The 22,340-nt window shown below is 40.1% G+C and overlaps 3 protein-coding genes and 1 long non-coding RNA gene across 4 annotated transcripts; all 4 read left to right on the top strand.

The window, feature by feature from the left end:
- The first annotated feature begins 441 nt into the window (after positions 1 to 441).
- Positions 442 to 1,292, top strand: LOC110906001. Its single transcript, XR_002573581.2, has 3 exons — positions 442 to 461; positions 739 to 792; positions 1,232 to 1,292. It is a non-coding gene; the product is annotated as an uncharacterized LOC110906001 (long non-coding RNA).
- A 10,744-nt stretch (positions 1,293 to 12,036) lies between these two features.
- LOC110907499 lies at positions 12,037 to 13,220 on the top strand. Its single transcript, XM_022152475.1, has 2 exons — positions 12,037 to 12,753; positions 12,852 to 13,220. Exons 1-2 carry the CDS (start codon positions 12,037 to 12,039, stop codon positions 13,218 to 13,220), a joined length of 1,086 nt encoding a protein of 361 aa, XP_022008167.1.
- A 4,412-nt stretch (positions 13,221 to 17,632) lies between these two features.
- Positions 17,633 to 18,433, top strand: LOC110907498. The gene has a single exon (XM_022152474.1). It carries the CDS (start codon positions 17,633 to 17,635, stop codon positions 18,431 to 18,433), a length of 801 nt encoding a protein of 266 aa, XP_022008166.1.
- A 1,491-nt stretch (positions 18,434 to 19,924) lies between these two features.
- On the top strand, positions 19,925 to 21,784 carry LOC110904055. The gene is made up of 7 exons (XM_022149863.2): positions 19,925 to 20,105; positions 20,679 to 20,726; positions 20,808 to 20,854; positions 21,018 to 21,084; positions 21,167 to 21,210; positions 21,300 to 21,357; positions 21,447 to 21,784. Exons 1-7 carry the CDS (start codon positions 20,043 to 20,045, stop codon positions 21,495 to 21,497), a joined length of 378 nt encoding a protein of 125 aa, XP_022005555.1. The 5' UTR covers positions 19,925 to 20,042; the 3' UTR covers positions 21,498 to 21,784.
- Positions 21,785 to 22,340: the final 556 nt, after the last annotated feature.

Genomic DNA, 22,340 nt, shown 5'->3' with positions numbered 1-22,340 from the left:
ATATAGGAGACCATTAATATTAATAATTAAATATATTATTTTTTTACCTTACTCCGTTTTTAATGAAACTTAGGTTAAAACGTAGATAAAAATATGCTCGTTCTAATGACATATTCATCGTTTTATAAAAGGTCATATTTTAAAAGTTATACAAGAAAAACGAGTGAAGCAGCTGAATTAATATAACTAAGCTAGCTAGCATGTCAAGCTAGCTAGCTAACACGTCAATTGTCCCACATCGCTCAGAAAGCCATTGAGGTGCTTGCTTGCTTCACATATATATAGGAGTTAAATTGTAGGATTTTAGATACACCAAAATTTTAACGGGAACGCTCTGGTATTGAGAATCCCGAGTATACGATACCATGTTGGGTGTTGTTAGTAGTCGTTTTTAGAGCACGAGTAGGAGCAGGAGTAGGAGTAGGGAAACTCTACATCAACGTGCCGTAGATAGTTTTGAGGTATACTCTCGTTTAAGTTTATGTTTAGTTATTTATTATTTATTTTTAGTAGTTAATATTAGTTTTATTATTAATAATAATATATTAGTAGTAGTAGTGTTAGTATTATTTTTAGGTACTAGGGTTATTGTCAGGGGCGGGTATTGGGTAGCCTAGCCTTAGTTAGGCATGGACTGATCACCCATGCTTAAACAAGGTAGGGTTAACCAATATCCAACCATGATAATGACTAGTTAGGTGTACCATTACCTAACCTAGGATTATGTAATTGTGTCAGGACCTTGGGACATAACCCAATCGTACTAGCGGCATTTAAGCAATTGCTAATCAGGTGAGTCATCATACTTGTCTTTTAAACTGTGATAGTATACTCGTCCATAACTGGTAATAATGAGAATGCTGCAGTATACATGTGTCAGTAGGGGTATATGGGATCCTATTATGCTTAATGAGGTGTGTCACTCTGGGAAGGGTAATAAGGTGTTGTACCCACAGCCACTTCGTGCTTATAAGGTCCAGCGACACACACTCATACCTATGTGACAGACGTAGGGGGGCATAGCTGGAGGACCAGTATGTCTCTTGTACGGTGGTTTGTGACAAGTCAAATGTGACCTATAAGGTTCATTGAGGCCCGACCTGACTATAATGTGGTCACATGCCCATATTGTGTATGCATATAATGTAAAATGTGGTCTGTCTTTATAAAAATTGTATAGTATGAGCTCACCAGTATATATCTGACGTCGTTTTGAGTATACTTATCTCAGGTAAGTCATGAGGAAAGCTAGTTGTGGAGTTTTAGAAGATCAAGGAGTTCTTAGTTGCCAAAAGATTGTAAATAAATAAAGTGTTGTACTCAGACTATTATAAGTTTTAATGAAAGTTTAGTTTGTTTCCGCTGTAAGTGTATCAATTGTGCATAATCACCCGGGTTACGGGGTGGGTGTTACAGTTGGTATCAGAGCCCGAGGTTTTAGCGAATTAGGTATTGCAGGAATGCCTAAACTTTAACCAGTAGTTCTCTAAAGATTAATAGCACACTCAGACTAGGCCAAATAACATGTTCTCAGGAAAAGTACTTGCATAGTCAATTGAGTGACGCTGGAAGAAGTAAACTATATTGTGCCTTTTTATGTGCTATATATAGTTGTTATATTATAATGATGTATCATACATACTAGTAACTCTTTATACTCATATTCCTATAGGAAGGAGACAATGTCTGAACATAGAGATGAACAAGGGTCTAGAAATAATCAGAATAACAGAAGGAGAGAGGAAGATTCTTATAGGACTCGAACTCCCTCTCATAGTGTCAGGTCCCGGTCTAGTACAAGCATGCGTCTAAATACTGAGGATATCCACAATATAGCTGTGGAAGTGGCTAAGGTAATGAAGAATGCACAAACCAGTAATGTTAACCAATCTGGAGAACGACATGAAGAAAGCTCAGCAGGCTCCACGCCAGTACAAAGGGAAAGAATGGGCGAAAAGAAAAACACTACTGCAACCATGCCACTAGAAGGAAAAGGTGAATATTCCAAATCAAAGGAATGTACTTATAAGCACTTCATGTCCCGTAAACCTCAGTATTAGATATATGTGAGTGTGATGACCGCAACAAAGTACGGTTCGCCGTACACATGTGTGACAACTCGAATTTCCAAGATTCCTATTTCGCATTTATTGCACGTTCTTGTATTGTTTAGTTGTTTATTTGCACAATTGATTGCTATGGAATTGTATACGTTTTAATTCAATAAAGTGTATTGTGTGTTTATGCATGGTTATGTGTTAATTGTGATAGACTTGTCAAATGCATAAACTTGGTGGTGAAACTGTGAAACTATTTGAGATGGTGTACTATTGTAAAATATATTAATTAAGGGTGTAGAGAGCTATTAGTGAAACTTAAGCTATACTTAACCCTAATCCTTTGTTCACTAATCATTTTTCACAAAACCAAAGCACGTACTACAATCTCTAATCCCCTAGCAATCATCACCATCATCATTGGCACAAGACATTCAACACTTTGATTCATCTTCCTCTAGAATCATTCAAGGTAATTGTTTATCGATTATTGTAATACTTGTAAACCTAATTGATTGTTTGATCATAATCAATTCTTGATTGTGTGTTCATGAAAACCCTAGCTCTCATATGATACTTCTGTCATTTTGATTTGATTCTGGATAATTGTGATAATGATGTGATTAGTCGTACAATCGATTGCTTGACAATTTAGAATCGTGATATATAAGAATGAATAACTGTTGATTTGTTTACTACGGTACAGATACGTAATTAGGGTTTCTTAATCTTGATAACATGAAAACGTAACTGTTATAATCTCAATGAACGTATGAGAAATTGTTTGTCTGAGTTTTGTGTATGATTGAGATGTCTGAGTTTATAAAATCAACATGGTCCGAATTATATGATCATGACCCTAGTCCGACTTTTAGATGATGCATGTGTCCGAGCTTTAACCCCCACCCCCCTTATGGTCCGACCTTTAACACATTGTGTGTCCGAGTTTTATAGGGGTGTGCTAATGTCCGAGTTTTACAAGTGTGCAAGGTCCGACCTTTAACCCTTGCCACATGGTCCGAGTTTTATGTGAGCCACCATGTCCGACCTTTAAATTGATGGGATGTCCGAGTTTCACTCATGAGCATGGTCCGAGTTTCAGGACAATAGATGTGGTCCGAGTTTCTTTAGTGTGTCTATGTCCGACCTTTAACTCATGAGGGGGTCCGAGTTTCATGAGGAGACCCCCATGTCCGACCTTTGTGACCCCCATCTATGTTGTCCAAATTTTTAACCCCACCCCCCAATGTTCTAGTCCGATTTTTAAACAGGGGAAACCCCCCCCACCCTTATGTCCGAGTTTTATAAAGGGCAAGGCCCTGTCCGATGATGTGTGATGATTACTTCGAAACAATGAGTTGTATGCTAACTGATGTTGCGATTTGTATGATCAAAATGAAACCACAGACTCTGTAAACCTGTTAAGTTTATTAACGCTTTAAGTATGTTAAGTATGATAACTATGTTAACTCTGTTGTGGTAATTACGTTATGTGAGTTAACTGTAATCTGTTTCCGATTAACTCTGTTATGCAAAGTGTATTAATCCAGTAAGTGCGGATGATATTGATAGATTAAAGCGAGAAAGCCGCTATGAGAAATGCGGATTGTATGAATGTGATTAACTGACGTATGATGCATGATATCAACTGTCGAACATACTCTGTGGTATTAATTGCATGTGAAACTTTACGAACGTGAACTGATCAAGTAAACGTGTTTACTATAGGATTTGATTGAGTAATTGCTAGCACATAGTTAAGCATACCGAGCAAACCAAGGTGAGTTCACACAGCCAAGGCATGGGGTTCCCGGGTGGGAATGGGATTTGATGAACTATTGTATATACTTCGCTGATAGAACTACGACTAGACTAGTAACACTTATTGAACTGATCTTCGCACACCTGCCAAGGGTTGGCCGCGATATTATGACTGACTTCGCACACCTGCCTTTGGAAGGCCGCGAACTGGAACTTACTAATCTTCGCACACCTGCCTGGTAGGCCGCGATACAGATAAACCTAGTCTAGAATACTCGGGATGAACATTCCCCTAATATCTTCGCACACCTGCCTGGGAGGCCGCGATGGAAACTAATACGATACATGACATAACGAACGAACATACTACTACTCATTCTATATTACTACTGAACTGTTAACTGTGAACTCGCTCAACTAGTTGTTGACTCGTTGCTGCATGCCTTGCAGGACCTTAGGTACTTATGGAGCTTGCACTGGAGGCGCGGTCGTTGTGGACAAGGATCGTGATTACTATGTTGAACATTACGACATTTCAAACTATTAACTATGTTGGGTTATTTACATGCTTCCGCTATTGATACTATGTTTGGTTTAGAACATCAATTGTATTGAATTGGGTTTTTACGAACTATCTTATTTATATTATGCTATGTTCAATATGATTGATGGCTTGATCCTGGTCAGTCACGCTCCCAAGCGGTGATACTCCGCAGGTGGATTTTGGGGGTGTGACAGATTGGTATCAGAGCCATTGGTTATAGAGAACTTGGTTTTAATATGGGGAAAAACGTTTTATTAAAACCAGACTATAACCAGAACAGTGCTCTCAACGATCGACAACGACGCTTCGCTCCACGTGCAAGGCTCAACATCCTAGGTAATAAGGTTTATGTTTATTGCCTACATGCTAGAATTGCATAGAACTTTGCTCGTAGTATGCTTACATTACCTTGCTCACTACTTGTTATTGCTTGAGAACACCAATGTGCTTACACTCTTCTGTCATCGCTCTATTCGCGAACCTCTCTAACTCATGTTGCATTTGCTATGAAGATCATGTCTGGACGAATTAACATGACTCAAGCCCAGCTAGAGGCTCTCGTTCAAGCTCAAGTTGTTGCGGCACTTGCAGCTGCTCAAGCAGGTAGTATACCCTGCAGTATAGACACACTAGGATCTTTAGATCCTACATTAACTCTCGTATTTAACTTTGTCCTATTCGTACACAATAGGTCAACATGCGCAGCAGCCTGTCTGCACTTTCAAGAACTTCATGGACTGTCGTCCAAGCTCATTCAGTGGCACCGAGGGGGCAGTGGGACTCCTCCATTGGTTTGAGAAGCTAGAATCTGTTTTAGAAATGTGTGAATGCCCTGAGGCTCGCAGGGTCAAGTACGCCACTGGCACTTTGGAAGGAATCGCGTTGACTTGGTGGAACGCGCAAGTACAGATCCTAGGGTTGGCAGCTGCTAACGCCACCCCTTGGAATGATTTCAAGGAATTGATCAAAAGGGAATACTGCACTCGTGAAGACATTCACAAGCTGGAAGATGAACTGTATCACTTGAAAATGGTTGGGTCAGAGATTGAAGCTTATACTAAGAGGTCGAACGAGCTGGCCGTTCTGTGTCCAACTATGGTGGACCCTCCATACAAGCGCATCGAGTTGTACCTCAAGGGTTTGGCGCCAGAAATCCAGAGCCACGTAACATCGGCCAATCTTGACAACATCCAGGCTATTCAACGCCTCGCTCATCGCATCACAGATCAGGCAGTGGAACAGAATAGACTGCCAAAACGCATCAATGCTACCACTACTGCTGTCACTACTTTTGCTACTCCCAGTGACAACAAGAGAAAATGGGAGGGGGATTCCAGCAAGGGATCGGTTTCTGTTCAGTCTCAGCAGCGCAAGACAAATGACTACCAGAATCCGAGTCAGCAATCATCTGGCAGTCAGGGGCAGGGTGGATATCGGGGAATTCACCCACTGTGTAATAAGTGCAACAAACACCACAGCGGAAGATGTCGCAGGGAACGTTGTCAAAGATGCCTCAAGATGGGTCATGAGGCTAAGGATTGTAGAAGCTCACGGCCAGCAAATCAGAACCAGCAACTCCCACCGCCAGCTCCACAGAACCAGCACCAGCAGCCACAGCGTGGAAACCGGGGATGTTTCCAGTGTGGGGCTGAAGGCCACTACAAACGTGATTGCCCTTAATTGAACCAGAATCGCAACAACAACAATAACCAGGGCAACGGGAACAACAACAACGGGGGAAACAACGACAACAATGGCAACGAAGCTCGGGGTCGTGCTTTTGTGCTGGGTCGGGGCGACGCAATGAATGATCCCAATGTGGTTATGGGTAAGTTTCTTCTCGACGATATTTATGTTACTGTCTTATTTGATTCGGGTGCTGACACAAGTTATATGTCCTTGAAAATGAGTAAATTGTTAAAACGTACACCAACACCCCTAAACACCAAACATGTCGTAGAGTTAGCAAATGGTAAGAGTGTAGAAGCCGCACACGTAATCAAGGGTTGTAGCATCGTTTTAGCTGGTCAGACCTTCTCGATTGATCTTATAACCATAGTTTTGGGTAGCTTCGACGTTGTCATCGGTATGGATTGGTTATCCCAACATCACGCAGAGATTTTATGCAAGGAAAAGGTCATTCGTATTCCTCGTTCTAGTCGAGAACCTCTCGAAGTCCACGGCGACAAGAGTGGTGCTGTGGTTGGCATCATTTCTTTCTTAAAGGCGCAGAAATGTTTACGAAAGCGGCACACGGCCATTCTGGCACTTGTCACTAACGCATCAGCAAAGGAAAAGAAGCTGGAGGATATTCCAGTTGTACGTGACTTTCCTCAGGTGTTTCCTGAAGATTTACCCGGTTTACCGCCTCACCGCCAAGTCGAATTCCAGATTGAGTTAGCTCCTGGAGCAGCACCAATAGCCCGCGCACCGTATCGTTTAGCTCCAACCGAGCTGGAAGAGCTATCGAAGCAGCTACAAGAGCTCTTGGAAAAGGGCTTTATTCGTCCAAGCTCATCGCCCTGGGGAGCTCCAGTACTGTTTGTGAAAAAGAAGGATGGCACTTTCAGGATGTGCATCGATTACCGCGAACTGAACAAGGTCACAGTGAAGAACCGTTATCCTCTTCCACGCATTGACGATTTATTCGACCAGTTGCAAGGGTCGAGTTACTACTCCAAGATTGACCTAAGGTCTGGTTATCATCAGCTGAGAGTCCGGGATGAGGACGTCTCCAAGACAGCATTCAGAACTCGCTACGGCCATTACGAGTTTCTAGTCATGCCTTTCGGGCTTACGAACGCGCCTGCAGTATTCATGGATCTTATGAACAGGGTGTGCAAACCCTATCTTGACAAGTTCGTCATTGTCTTCATCGACGATATTCTGATCTACTCCAAGAGTCAGGAGGAACACGAGCAGCACTTACGTCTTATCTTGGAACTTCTTCGAAAGGAGCAATTGTATGCCAAGTTTTCAAAATGCGACTTCTGGCTTCGTGAAGTCCACTTCTTAGGCCATGTGGTGAACAGGGATGGGATTCATGTTGATCCATCCAAGGTAGATTCGATCAGGAACTGGCCTGCACCGCGTACACCAACGGAAATACGCCAATTCTTGGGTTTGGCGGGGTATTACAGACGATTTATTAAAGACTTCTCCAAGATCGCGCAGCCGCTCACAATGTTGACACAGAAAGGTGTCACCTACCGTTGGGGAGATTCCCAGGAAACGGCTTTTCAGTACTTAAAGGATAGGCTTTGCAGTGCACCTATTCTCTCATTGCCAGAGGGCACGGACGATTTTGTAGTCTATTGTGACGCGTCGATACAGGGGCTTGGTTGTGTATTGATGCAACGGGATAAAGTTATTGCCTACGCTTCTCGTCAACTCAAAGTTCATGAACGGAACTACACGACGCACGATTTAGAGCTGGGAGCTGTTGTTTTTGCACTCAAGATATGGCGACACTACCTGTACGGTACCAGGTGCACAATTTACACCGATCACAGGAATCTCGAGCATATCTTCAAGCAGAAGGAATTGAACATGCGTCAACGACGATGGGTCGAACTGCTTAACGATTACGAATGCGCTATCAAGTACCATCCAGGCAAAGCCAATGTTGTGGCTGACGCTCTCAGTCGGAAAGACACTCTACCTAGACGCGTACGAGCCTTGCAGCTCACTATTCAGTCCAGTCTTCCTGCACAGATACGAACTGCTCAGATGGAAGCATTAAAGCCCGAAAACGTCAAAGCTGAAGCCTTACGCGGCTCAAGGCAACGAATGGAACAAAAGGAAGATGGCGCCTACTATGTAACGGGGCGTATTTGGGTCCCACTTTTCGGCGGTTTACGAGAACTTGTGATGGATGAAGCTCATAAGTCTCGCTACTCGGTACATCCAGGGTCGGATAAAATGTACCACGACATCAGAACTACATACTGGTGGCCTAGCATGAAGGCCCACATTGCAACATACGTCGGCAAGTGTTTGACTTGTGCAAAAGTCAAAGTAGAGTATCAGAAACCAGCGGGCCTACTTCAGCAGCCCAAGATACCGCAATGGAAAAGGGAAGAAATTTCCATGGATTTTGTTACAGGCCTACCCAGATCCCAGCGTGGGAATGATACTATATGGGTGATCGTGGATCGACTCACCAAGTCTGCACACTTCCTGGCTATAAAGGAAACGGATAAGTTCTCCACTCTCGCAGACGTTTATCTTAAGGAGGTTGTTTCGAGGCACGGGGTGCCCACCTCCATCATTTCGGATCGGGATGCACGATTCACGTCAGAGCTATGGCAAGCGATGCACAAATCTTTTGGCTCACGATTAGACATGAGCACAGCGTATCATCCTCAGACGGATGGGCAGTCTGAGCGAACGATCCAGACTCTTGAAGACATGCTTCGGGCATGTGTCATTGATTTCGGCAACGGCTGGGAAAAACATCTCCCTTTGGTGGAATTTTCGTATAATAACAGTTATCATACCAGCATACAAGCCGCTCCATTCGAGGCATTGTACGGGCGTAAATGCCGGTCACCTCTCTGTTGGGCAGAGGTGGGGGATAGTCAGATCACGGGTCCGGAGATTGTAGTGGACGCCACAGAAAAGATTGCACAAATACGACAACGCATGGCGGCAGCACGCGACCGTCAGAAAGCATACGCGGATAAGCGTAGGAAACCGTTGGAATTTCAGGTCGGGGACCGGGTTTTACTAAAAGTCTCACCCTGGAAGGGTGTGGTTCGTTTTGGCAAGCGGGGTAAGCTAAATCCGCGGTATGTCGGACCATTTGAGATCATAGAAAGAATAGGCAAAGTAGCCTACAGACTAAACCTACCAGCTGAACTCGGTGCAGTTCACAATGTATTTCACGTGTCGAATCTGAAGAAGTGCCTGTCAGATGAGACCCTCATAGTTCCTTTTAAGGAACTCACTATCGACGAGCGGTTGCAGTTCGTCGAGGAGCCAGTTGAAATCACGGACCGGGATGTTAAGGTCCTCAAAAGCAAGAGAATCCCTCTTGTTCGAGTTCGTTGGAACTCCCGACGTGGCCCAGAGTACACCTGGGAACGCGAAGACCAAATGAAAGAAAAGTACCCCCAGTTATTCGGAACCAATGCATCCACTACTGAGACTGAAGCTACTACTACGGAATTTCGGGACGAAATTCCAAATCAACGGGGGGATGATGTGACACCCCAGGAAAACCAGTGAACGATACAGCTTACCTAGCTTCCTCAGTGAGTGCGTACCAAATTTCGGGACGAAATTTCCTTTAAGTTGGGGATAATGTGACAACTCGAATTTCCAAGATTCCTATTTCGCATTTATTGCACGTTCTTGTATTGTTTAGTTGTTTATTTGCACAATTGATTGCTATGGAATTGTATACGTTTTAATTCAATAAAGTGTATTGTGTGTTTATGCATGGTTATGTGTTAATTGTGATAGACTTGTCAAATGCATAAACTTGGTGGTGAAACTGTGAAACTATTTGAGATGGTGTACTATTGTAAAATATATTAATTAAGGGTGTAGAGAGCTATTAGTGAAACTTAAGCTATACTTAACCCTAATCCTTTGTTCACTAATCATTTTTCACAAAACCAAAGCACGTACTACAATCTCTAATCCCCTAGCAATCATCACCATCATCATTGGCACAAGACATTCAACACTTTGATTCATCTTCCTCTAGAATCATTCAAGGTAATTGTTTATCGATTATTGTAATACTTGTAAACCTAATTGATTGTTTGATCATTATCAATTCTTGATTGTGTGTTCATGAAAACCCTAGCTCTCATATGATACTTCTGTCATTTTGATTTGATTCTGGATAATTGTGATAATGATGTGATTAGTCGTACAATCGATTGCTTGACAATTTAGAATCGTGATATATAAGAATGAATAACTGTTGATTTGTTTACTACGGTACAGATACGTAATTAGGGTTTCTTAATCTTGATAACATGAAAACGTAACTGTTATAATCTCAATGAACGTATGAGAAATTGTTTGTCTGAGTTTTGTGTATGATTGAGATGTCTGAGTTTATAAAATCAACATGGTCCGAATTATATGATCATGACCCTAGTCCGACTTTTAGATGATGCATGTGTCCGAGCTTTAACCCCCACCCCCCTTATGGTCCGACCTTTAACACATTGTGTGTCCGAGTTTTATAGGGGTGTGCTAATGTCCGAGTTTTACAAGTGTGCAAGGTCCGACCTTTAACCCTTGCCACATGGTCCGAGTTTTATGTGAGCCACCATGTCCGACCTTTAAATTGATGGGATGTCCGAGTTTCACTCATGAGCATGGTCCGAGTTTCAGGACAATAGATGTGGTCCGAGTTTCTTTAGTGTGTCTATGTCCGACCTTTAACTCATGAGGGGGTCCGAGTTTCATGAGGAGACCCCCATGTCCGACCTTTGTGACCCCCATCTATGTTGTCCAAATTTTTAACCCCACCCCCCAATGTTCTAGTCCGATTTTTAAACAGGGGAAACCCCCCCCACCCTTATGTCCGAGTTTTATAAAGGGCAAGGCCCTGTCCGATGATGTGTGATGATTACTTCGAAACAATGAGTTGTATGCTAACTGATGTTGCGATTTGTATGATCAAAATGAAACCACAGACTCTGTAAACCTGTTAAGTTTATTAACGCTTTAAGTATGTTAAGTATGATAACTATGTTAACTCTGTTGTGGTAATTACGTTATGTGAGTTAACTGTAATCTGTTTCCGATTAACTCTGTTATGCAAAGTGTATTAATCCAGTAAGTGCGGATGATATTGATAGATTAAAGCGAGAAAGCCCTATGAGAAATGCGGATTGTACGAATGTGATTAACTGACGTATGATGCATGATATCAACTGTCGAACATACTCTGTGGTATTAATTGCATGTGAAACTTTACGAACGTGAACTGATCAAGTAAACGTGTTTACTATAGGATTTGATTGAGTAATTGCTAGCACATAGTTAAGCATACCGAGCAAACCAAGGTGAGTTCACACAGCCAAGGCATGGGGTTCCCGGGTGGGAATGGGATTTGATGAACTATTGTATATACTTCGCTGATAGAACTACGACTAGACTAGTAACACTTATTGAACTGATCTTCGCACACCTGCCAAGGGTTGGCCGCGATATTATGACTGACTTCGCACACCTGCCTTTGGAAGGCCGCGAACTGGAACTTACTAATCTTCGCACACCTGCCTGGGAGGCCGCGATGGAAACTAATACGATACATGACATAACGAACGAACATACTACTACTCATTCTATATTACTACTGAACTGTTAACTGTGAACTCGCTCAACTAGTTGTTGACTCGTTGCTGCATGCCTTGCAGGACCTTAGGTACTTATGGAGCTTGCACTGGAGGCGCGGTCGTTGTGGACAAGGATCGTGATTACTATGTTGAACATTACGACATTTCAAACTATTAACTATGTTGGGTTATTTACATGCTTCCGCTATTGATACTATGTTTGGTTTAGAACATCAATTGTATTGAATTGGGTTTTTACGAACTATCTTATTTATATTATGCTATGTTCAATATGATTGATGGCTTGATCCTGGTCAGTCACGCTCCCAAGCGGTGATACTCCGCAGGTGGATTTTGGGGGTGTGACAACATGTTTGAAGCTGAAGCCCTTCACTGGTGGAACATTGTGGTCCGAACAGAGGGAAAAGAAAAGGTTAAGGAGATGAAGTGGGAGGAGTTTATTCATAAGTTTCTTGCTAAGTATTGTCCTCCCAGTGAGACTGAGCAACTGGAAGTGGAATTCTTTCAGTTAAAAATGGGAAATAAAACTTATCGAGAGTATGTTTCTCGTTTCAATGACATATCTCGACTGGTTTCTTATGTAGCATTGACTGAGGAACAACTGATCAATAGGTTTATTTGGGGTCTACCCTCTGAAATGAGGGTGTTTATCAAATCCAAATCCCCCAAGACTTTTGCAGAAACTGTTGAGGCTGGCGCCATCATGGCTGCCGAGATGATTCTGCGGCAGGCTGAATCTCCCGCACCAAAAAGAAAGTGGGAAGAAAGAAAGGGGGACACCCAGAATAACAACTTTAAAAGGCCTAAAACATTTCCTCAATGTCAAATTTGCAAACGCTTTCATACGGTGGAATGTCGTTTTCCTTGTCCAAATTGTAAAATGACGGGTCATGCCCTTCAAGAATGCAAGGAAAAGAAGAAGTGTTTCAAATGTGGAGACCCTAACCACATGAGATCTGATGTCCCGAACTCAAAAGAAATGATAGGACACAACCAAATCAGCCAAAAGGGCATGCATTTGTACTCACCACGGAAGAAGCCAAGACCAATACAGACGTTATCACGGGTACGTATCTCGTAAATGATGTATATGCGCGTGTGTTATTTGATACCAGTGCAAATAGAAGTCTAGTGTCGACTACCTTTAGGCCTTACTTGAACCAGGCATCCCAAAACCTAGATCATGCCTTTACAGTAGAAATGGCTGATGGAAGTCAAAGAGAGATAGTTGACATAGTTAAGAATTGTAAAATAAGCTTAAACAACCATGTTATCCCTATAGACCTAATGCCTATGGAACTTGGAGAATTTGACATAGTCATTGGAATGGACTGGTTGACACCGTATCATGCGGAAGTTATATGTGACAAAAGGATCGTCCGACTCCGATTACCCAATGGCAAACAGCTAACTGTATCGGGAGACCGCACTGACAAGACTAAGAACCTCATCACGATAGCACAAGCACATAAATGCCTAAGGAAAGGGTATGTTGCCTTTTTAGCATATGTCATGAACACTACAGAAAAGTAGAAGGTCGAGGACGTGCCAATAGTACGAGAATACCCTGAAGTGTTTCCCGATGAGCTCCCGGGACTACCATCGGATAGACAGGTTGAGTTTCGCATTGACCTAGTTCTCGGTACATCACCGATTGCTAAGTCGTCGTATAGACTAGCCCCGACAGAAATGCAAGAACTCAAGAAGCAACTACAAGAGTTGCTTGACAAGGGGTTTATCCAACCTAGTTCGTCGCCATGGGGAGCACCCATCTTGTTTGTCAAGAAGAAAGATGGGACGATGCGCATGTGCATCGATTATAGAGACTTGAATAAAGCCACTATAAAGAATAAATACCCTTTGCCCAGGATCGACGACTTGTTTGATCAATTACAAGGGGCAAGCTATTTCTCTAAAATAGACTTGAGGTCTGGATACCACCAAGTGAAAGTTGCACCAGAAGACATACCTAAGACTGCCTTCAGGACTAGGTATGGTCATTATGATTTTTTGGTAATGCCATTTGGATTAACCAAAGCACCTGCAGTATTCATGGACCTTATGAACAGGGTTTGTAAACCTTATCTCGATAAGTTTGTGATCGTTTTCATTGACGATATCCTTATCTACTCTAAGAATGAGGCGGAACATGAACAACACCTGAGAGCAGTCCCTGAATTGCTCAAGAAAAAAAAAACTCTATGCAAAGTTCTCTAAGTGTGAATTTTGGATACGTGAGGTGCAATTCCTAGGTCACGTGATAAATGAATGTGGAATACAAGTTGACCCTGCAAAGATCGAGGCCATCAAGAAGTAGGAAGTACCGAAGAATCCCACTGAAATCAGAAGATTTCTGGGGTTAGCAGGATACTATAGAAGGTTTATTCAAGACTTCTCAAAGATTGCAACACCATTAAACACACTAACCCAGAAAGCCTCTAAGTTTAATTGGGGACCTAAACAAGAAGAAGCCTTTAACACGTTAAAGCATAAGTTATGTAGTGCCCCAATATTGTCACTTCCTGAGGGAACGAAAGATTTTACCGTCTACTGTGATGCATCTCACTATGGTATGGGATGTGTACTCGTGCAAAGAGGCAAAGTGATTGCCTACGCCTCTAGACAGTTGAAGATTCATGAACGGAACTACACAACCCATGATTTGGAACTTGGTGCCATAGTGTTCGCTTTGAAAATTTGGAGGCACTATCTTTACGGTACAAAGTGCACTATATATAATGACCATAAAAGTTTAAAACACATATTTGAGCAGAAGGAGCTCAATATGCGTCAGAGACGATGGATGGAGTTATTAAGTGATTACGACTGTGAGATCCAATACCATCTAGGTAAGGCAAACATAGTAGCAGATGCTCTAAGTAGAAAAGAGAAACCTCAACCAATAAGAATTCGTGCAACCAGAATAGAGGTTAAAACTAGTCTCTTAGATCAAGTTAAGAATATACAACAAGAAGCCTTAAAAGAGAATCATGTTGTAAAAGAAAGAATGATTAGGAGACTGAAGCTACTGACAATGGAAAATGATAATATCCTTAGGTTCAACAATAGGATATGGGTTCCTAATTTTGGAGGACTGCAAGATACAATCTTAGAGGAAGCTCATAAGTCTAAGTATTCCATTCACCCTGGCAGTGACAAGATGTATAAGGATTTAAGGAGAGATTATTGGTGGCCAGGAATGAAGCGATCTGTTGCCCATTATGTGGAAAAATGCCTTACATGCCTTAAGGTGAAGGCAGAACATCAAAAACCCTCTGGATACTTGCAACAACCAGAGATCCTAGAATGGAAATGGGAGAAAATCACCATGGATTTTATCACGAAGCTCCCAAGGTCAAGTTAAGGTTATGATACTATTTGGGTAATAGTGGACAGACTGACCAAGTCTGCACACTTCGTGCCAATTCGTGAGGACTATAAGATGAACAAGCTAGCTCAAATTTACATCAAAGAAATAGTCTCACGACATGGGGTGCCTGTATCGATCATATCAGACCGAGATAGTCGTTTCACATCTAAATTCGGGCAAAGTTTCCAACAAGAGTTGGGAACCAAGCTTAATCTAAGCACTGCATATCATCCTCAGACGGATGGGCAGAGTGAACGGACTATTCAGACATTAGAAGATATGCTTCGGGCTTGTGTAATTGATTTTGGTGGTAGTTGGGACACTCATCTACCACTCATCGAATTCGCCTACAATAATACTATAATAGCTATCACGCCAGCATCAAAGCTGCACCTTATGAAGCTTTATACGGAAGAAGGTGCCAAACTCCTATTTGTTGGACGGAAGTAGGGGAAAGTCAACTATCAGGACCAGAAATCATTGTGGAGACCACAGAAAAGATCCAGCAAATCAAAGAAAGGATGAAAAGTGCTCAAGATCGATAAAAGAGTTATGCAGATCAGAGGCGTAAACCCCTAGAGTTCCAAATAGGGGATAAAGTAATGCTTAAGGTATCACCTCTGAAAGGAGTGATTCGGTTTGGAAAGAAGGGAAAGTTGAAACCCCGATACATTGGGTCGTTTGAAGTAACAAGCAAAGTAGGACCAGTGGCTTATCGGCTAAAACTTCCTGAACAGCTGGCAGGAATACATAATACTTTTCATGTATCAAATTTAAGAAAGTGCCTAGTGGACGAAGCCCAACAAATACCCCTGGGAGACGTACGGGTTGACGACAAACTCAACTTCATTGAAGAACCACTACAAGTCGAAGATAGGAAGGTTAAAAAGTTACGCAAGAAGGAAATCCCGTTAGTCAAAGTCAAGTGGAACGCACGTCATGGACCCAACTTTACATGGGAACTAGAAAACATAATGAAAGATAAGTACCCTCATCTTTTTAAGTAATGACAAATTTCGAGGACGAAAGTTTTGTAAGGAGGGAAGGATGTAATACCCTGAACCTTAATGTGCTGGTTATAAACGTGTGAAATATGTAATTTATATTTCATATATTGTTAAACGAGTAAGATGATTGTGTGAAAGGTGAAATATCTTGACAAACCTTGACTAATATAGGAGACCGTTAATATTAATAATTAAATATATTATTTTTTTTACCTTACTCCGTTTTTAATGAAACTTAGGTTAAAACGTAGATAAAAATATGCTCGTTCTAATGATATATTCGTCGTTTTATAAAACGTCATATTTTAAAAGTTATACAAGAAAAACGAGTGAAGCAGCTGAATTAATATAACTAAGCTAGCTAGCTAGCATGTCAAGCTAGCTAGCTAGCCCGTCAATTTGCTTCCCATATAGGAGTTAAATTGTAGGATTTTAGATACACCAAAATTTTAACGGGAACGCTCTAGTATTGAGAATCCCGAGTATACGATACCCCGTTGGGTGTTGTTAGTAGTCGTTTTTGGAGCACTAGGAGCAGGAGTAGGGAAACTCTACATAACGTGCCGTAGATAGTTTTGAGGTATACTCTCGTTTAAGTTTATGTTTAGTTATTTATTATTTATTTTTAGTAGTTAATATTAGTTTTATTATTAGTAATAATATATTAGTAGTAGTAGTGTTAGTATTATTTTTAGGTACTAGGGTTATTGTCAGGGGCGAGTATTGGGTAGCCTAGCCTTAGTTAGGCATGGACTGATCACCCATGCTTAAACAAGGTAGGGTTAACCAATATCCAACCATGATAATGACGAGTTAGGTGTACCATTACCTAACCTAAGATTATGTAATTGTGTCAGGACCTTGAGATATAACCCAGTCGTACTAGCGGCAGTTAAGCAATTGCTAATCAGGTGAGTCATCATACTTGTCTTTTAAACTGTGATAGTATACTCGTCCATAACTGGTAATAATGAGAATGTTGCAGTATGCATGTGTCAGTAGGGGTATATGGGATCCTATTATGCTTAATGAGGTGTATCACTCTAGGAAGGGTAATAAGGTGTTGTACCCACAGGCACTTCGTGCTTATAAGGTCCAGCGACACACACTCATACCTATGTGACGGACATAGGGGGACACAGCTGGAGGACCAGTATGTCTCTTGTACGGTGGTTTGTGACAAGTCAAATGTGACTTATAAGGTTCAATGAGGCCCAACCTGACTATAATGTGGTCACATGCCCATATTGTGTATGCATATAATGTAAACTGTGGTCTGTCTTTATAAAAATTGTAAAGCATGAGCTCACCAGTATATATCTGACGTCGTTTTGAGTATACTTATCTCAGGTGAGTCATGAGGAAAGCTATAGGAAATACTTGACAGTTGTGGAGTTTTAGATGATCAAGGAGTTCTTAGTTGCCAAAAGATTGTAAATAAATAAAGTGTTGTACTCAGACTATTATAAGTTTTAATGAAAGTTTAGTTTGTTTCCGCTGTAAGTGTGTCAATTGTGCATAATCACCCGGGTTACGGGGTGGTTGTTACAGTAGATGAGTTAAAAGAAATGATAACTGGGATTCAAGGCAAGAAGGATGCACGACGATGCACGTATAAGGATTTCATGGCATGTAAGCCTACAACTTATAATGGAGAAATTGATCCCATTGAATGCCAAAGATGGATAGCTAATATGGATGGAGTGTTCATTCAAAGTCACTGTGATAAAGAAGATCAAGTCATGTTTGCCACAGGGCAACTTTTACGAAGGGCTAAAGATTGGTGGGATACGTATAGTAAAGAGATCGGCGAGGATAGAGTTCAAACCTTGACTTGGCAAGAATTCAACCAACCTTTTATCAAGTACCATTGTCCACAATCAGCCGTGGATCGAATCCAAGAAGATTTTCTCCGACTCCGACAAAAGGATGAATCAATTGATGAGATCACAAATACCTTTCTTGATCAGCTGAAGTTTTGCGGAGAAATAGTCGGAACAGAGAGGAAGAAGATTATCCGTTATCATGGCATGCTTAAGGCCGAATATCGGGAGTTCATAACTCCTTCTAAATGTGAAACTTTGGACGAGATTATCGATTTGGCAAGGGATAGGGAAATTGAGCTAAAGAGACAGACTGAACGCGGGGAGAAAAGGCAAATAGAGAAGGGATCGACACAAGGTTCTTCCAAGAAACCTAAAACACACGAACAAGGAAAGAAAGAGGCTTCTAAGGGAGAGTTTTCACGATGTAAAACATGTGGAAAACCCCATTCGGGTGAATGTTTATTGGGAAGGAAAGGATGTTACAACTGCGGACAAGAAGGGCATCCGTATTACAATTGCCCAAATCCCAAGAGAGCTTGTTAGTTTCTTTTAAAAAGTTAGACCTTACAATATGATTTTCGGAAGTTAATCAGATGATTTTGAAACTGAATTTGATTAGGTTTTAGGAGAATTTGGGGTTTGATTCGTTTTGATACTGAATCTGTATTGATTTAGGTGTAGAAATGATTGAGATGGTTGAATTTTATAGAGGCCTTTAATTACAAATTTGCTACCACCAAAAATTTCAAATTCTTTCGGTTCATACGTTTTGTACAATAAAGCTATTTGCAGAGAAACTTGACTCTACACATGTAAAATTAATTTTATATTTTTTGAAATAACTTTATTATATAAAATTTAGTTATTTTATAAGAAAACTTGATATTTACGAAAAATAATAGGTTCGTGATTCCTTCATTGTAATAGGCTCGCGGTGTATAATAACAAATTATATATTTATATGATAAATAGGCTCGCGAGCCTACTCAAATTATATATTTATGAAAAAATAGTAAGCTAGCTTGTTACCTGTTTATCTATCGCTATTGTAATTCCCAGATTATCGAAAAAAATAGTTTTAAAGACAGAAACAAATTCTATACCTTACAATTTCAAAGGAGTTGTAGAGTAATTTATTATTATATTCAAAATGGTTTTAAAGTCATAAATCTATACATTAGTTATTATAATATTTTAATAAAAATGCTTTTATCTTTTTCCGAATGAATTTTGAAATTCACACTAGGTCGGTTTGTTATGATCTGTGTTCGATTCCTGCTAGGTAGACAATTTTTTTCCCATTTTTTATGTTTTTATCTGATGTAAAGTTTCAGCTTAAATAAATAATTTGTTCTATGAAATTATATTATATCCAAATGTTAATCCATCTAAATTTCTTTTATTATTCCTTATACTCCATTTAATCTATCTATACTTATATTTTAAGTTGTAATTACAAATATTATTTTTTACAATATATTTATTCGTTTTTATGGTTTTTTGCATAACTTTCATTGAAAACGAAGTAGTATACGCAATAGAATATCTTTTTTATATCGTAAGCTACTGCGAATGTTAGCATTGTACGAGTACCGTGACGAACGAAACTGATTCCTTACCAAGAATATCAATACCACGTGGATTTTGACTAAACAATATCCATATTCTTGTCGGTACTATTACTGATACACAGATTGCGACGTGCTTATTTTTATTTATTTAAATATATGTCTCATTGCTAATGAAGTTTTATTCACAACAAAGTGTTTTTGGGATCGTAAGTTATATATAGCGAGTGTGGGTATGGTACAGAAACCGTGACCAACCAAACTAATACTGTTTCAACAATATCAGTATCACGGCGATTCCACCCGAACAACATCAGTCTCGATATCAATACAATGTGAGTTATTAGTAATATTCGTTTTTACAATTTTTATTAATGTAAAACACGTATCATCATCCTTTTAGGTATATAATGGCTCTTTTTATTGCTATGTATCATATCAATATCGTAAGGAATTAAACCGATGTCGACTGAATTTCCGGTGCAGCGCGGGGACTCTTCCTAGTTTTCAATATACAAAAAAGTCACAGTTGGTGAATACTGAATAACTCTTTATTCTCTTCGAGCTTCAAGTCCATTGATTCCATGGATGATGCTTCAAGCTATTCTTTCCCTGTTCGCCACAAGAATTTCTCAGTCCAAATAAAGGTCGGTTGTCTCTCTCTCTTTCATACAATTCTTTTGTTTATTGTATAACTTTATGTTTTTCTCCAATTGACTGACTGTATGCCTACTAAACTTCGAAATTTTCACTTTCCACGTATGTTTTTCCCCAATTCTCTCTCTCTTTTTATGGGGTTTTATCTCTTGCTATTAGCAGCTCAACGGCATAATATGCACATGTCATGAAAACGATCATTTTTGCCTATGCCCACCAACTGTTTGTTTTAATGCCTCTTGGTTTTTTATATTTTGTTTATTGAAGTTATTACCATTTCTGTTTGAAGAAATTGGGCTTGCAGTAAACCAGTTTGCATTGGTATAATGGTATTAACTTCTAGTCAGATTATTTATTTACAGAATTCTGGTGAAAGAAGTTGTTTGTGTCGTTGACTTTTAAAGAAAACTAATTCTTGTTGAATTGTCTTATCATTTCATTTAAGATTTAAGACTTCATGTCTCTTTGGGAAAGTTGGAACCAACACAGTGTGTTGCTTTTGCTATGTAACTATTTGGCATATGTTATTACTTGGTCGTAATATGTTGCAATTTTTTTGGCAGGAAAGTAAAGTTGATATTGTCATTTGTAGCTATGATGATCAATTCTTGGTGAGTTGACGCTTCGTTTGGATTTTATTTCCTTTCAAAATTGGTTCGCGTTGCATTTGTTAATATTTTGATCACTGTCAGGTTATTGCTACTGAAATTGGGACTATGGGAACCATAATGCATGCAAGGTAATATAGGAATAAAGTCGGTTCTACATCTTATTCTCTCACTGCTTTGTTGTTTGCTTGTATGATGAGCTATTGATCCTTCAAAATTCAAGCTTGCTGATTGTGTATCGATTATGGACTACTATCTAGAGCAAAAAGTTCTTTTTTTTTCTTGTTTTAATAGGAAGGAAGAAGGGATGTTGAATACTCCAACTTTTAATGTATCTGTGATATTTGGTAAACGAGATGAGGTAAGCTGCCTTATGAAGTAGATTCTACTAAAGGTTGTTTTTAATCATATTAGTTTGATCACTGAAATGTTTTAATCTGCAGCCGATGCTACTGGCATGCGCTCGCCAGCTTATTGAACATATAAGGTACGGACATATTATTCGCAAATGTTGTAAGTGTGTTAATTAATCAACTTATTAACCCTTTGGAGCTTTGTCTTCTTATCTATTTTTAGCAATTCTGGTTCTTCAAAACCATTGACACTCTCACTTGGTCTCAAGGATCATTCTATGGTAACTTTCTAATTTTGATTACAAACCAGATTGCTTTTAGCGGAGAATTTTTATGATATGTGTTTACAGTCTGTTGATTGATTCTTCAGGAGATTCTTAAAGGAATTGTTTCTGCTGTGATTGAGAACCGGTTGTGGTAAACCCTACTTGCTTTTCTAACAAAAGATTTAAGGATGCTCAAGATTGATCTCTGTCATTATACAAAGATGGTTGGTGAAATACTTGGATTCTGGGTTTTATTGATCTTTGAAATTTGTTTCTTGGAAGTAATATTGCACAATTGAATATGCCAATGTTTGAGCAAATCACCAGGATTTAGAATTTGTTTGTTTGGATTATCAAAGAGTTCAAGTTGCTAAAATGACTAGTTGGAAACCATAGAAGGGATTGATGAAGCTCAATCAAATAACTAAACAAATTTCAACCCGATTGCACATTATAATTTATGAAGTTCGAGCTCAAATAAGCTTACATCTATCTACGTTTTGACGCATTTTTTACACTCAACCTTGATGTATATAATTCACTTGTTTTAATAGATTTTATTGACCATGATAAACCTATTAGACTCTACGGTGTGGGTGGGCATGAAAGAAAAAAAAAAACTCACCAATCACAAAGCCCATAACACAAACCACCAATCAACTCGCATCACGTCACCCAAACATTTGCCCCCACGCCAGTGAAGAATCACCCGCCCTCACCACCACGCCACCCCACGGGGCAGTGTTCCCGGCGCGGAGAGGCTTCCACGTCATCACCACTCTGTGTGGTCTTAGGGACAAACCCATGGATCCCAACAATATCTTGCTAATTAGTGGGACCTGATATACCAACTTACATTGGGCATGTGGTTTTTAAGGGTTTTAGACGGGTAGAATTAATTTTGTTTTATAGATCCTATTTGATTTCTCATTGAAAATTTCGAAATCAAATTTTATTCTTGTATGAAGGCTTAAACCATGGCCAGAACAAATGCATCA

Source organism: Helianthus annuus, chromosome 14 (assembly GCF_002127325.2).
Source record: "Helianthus annuus cultivar XRQ/B chromosome 14, HanXRQr2.0-SUNRISE, whole genome shotgun sequence".
In the NCBI taxonomy this organism is placed as follows: domain Eukaryota; kingdom Viridiplantae; phylum Streptophyta; class Magnoliopsida; order Asterales; family Asteraceae; genus Helianthus; species Helianthus annuus.
Note: the sequence above shows the minus strand (reverse complement) of the source record. Positions and strands in the feature narration are given on the sequence as shown.

Excerpts from the sequence above, each read along its gene's own strand:
- LOC110904055 (XM_022149863.2), top strand. The coding sequence starts at position 20,043 with ATGGATGATGCTTCAAGCTATTCTTTCCCTGTTCGCCACAAGAATTTC. Across the intron at positions 20,855-21,017 it reads GGAACCATAATGCATGCAAG|GAAGGAAGAAGGGATGTTGA; the intron begins GTAATATAGGAA and ends TTGTTTTAATAG. Across the intron at positions 21,358-21,446 it reads GTCTCAAGGATCATTCTATG|GAGATTCTTAAAGGAATTGT; the intron begins GTAACTTTCTAA and ends TTGATTCTTCAG.
- LOC110907498 (XM_022152474.1), top strand. The coding sequence starts at position 17,633 with ATGATAACTGGGATTCAAGGCAAGAAGGATGCACGACGATGCACGTAT.
- LOC110907499 (XM_022152475.1), top strand. The coding sequence starts at position 12,037 with ATGTTTGAAGCTGAAGCCCTTCACTGGTGGAACATTGTGGTCCGAACA. Across the intron at positions 12,754-12,851 it reads CAATACAGACGTTATCACGG|GCATCCCAAAACCTAGATCA; the intron begins GTACGTATCTCG and ends TACTTGAACCAG.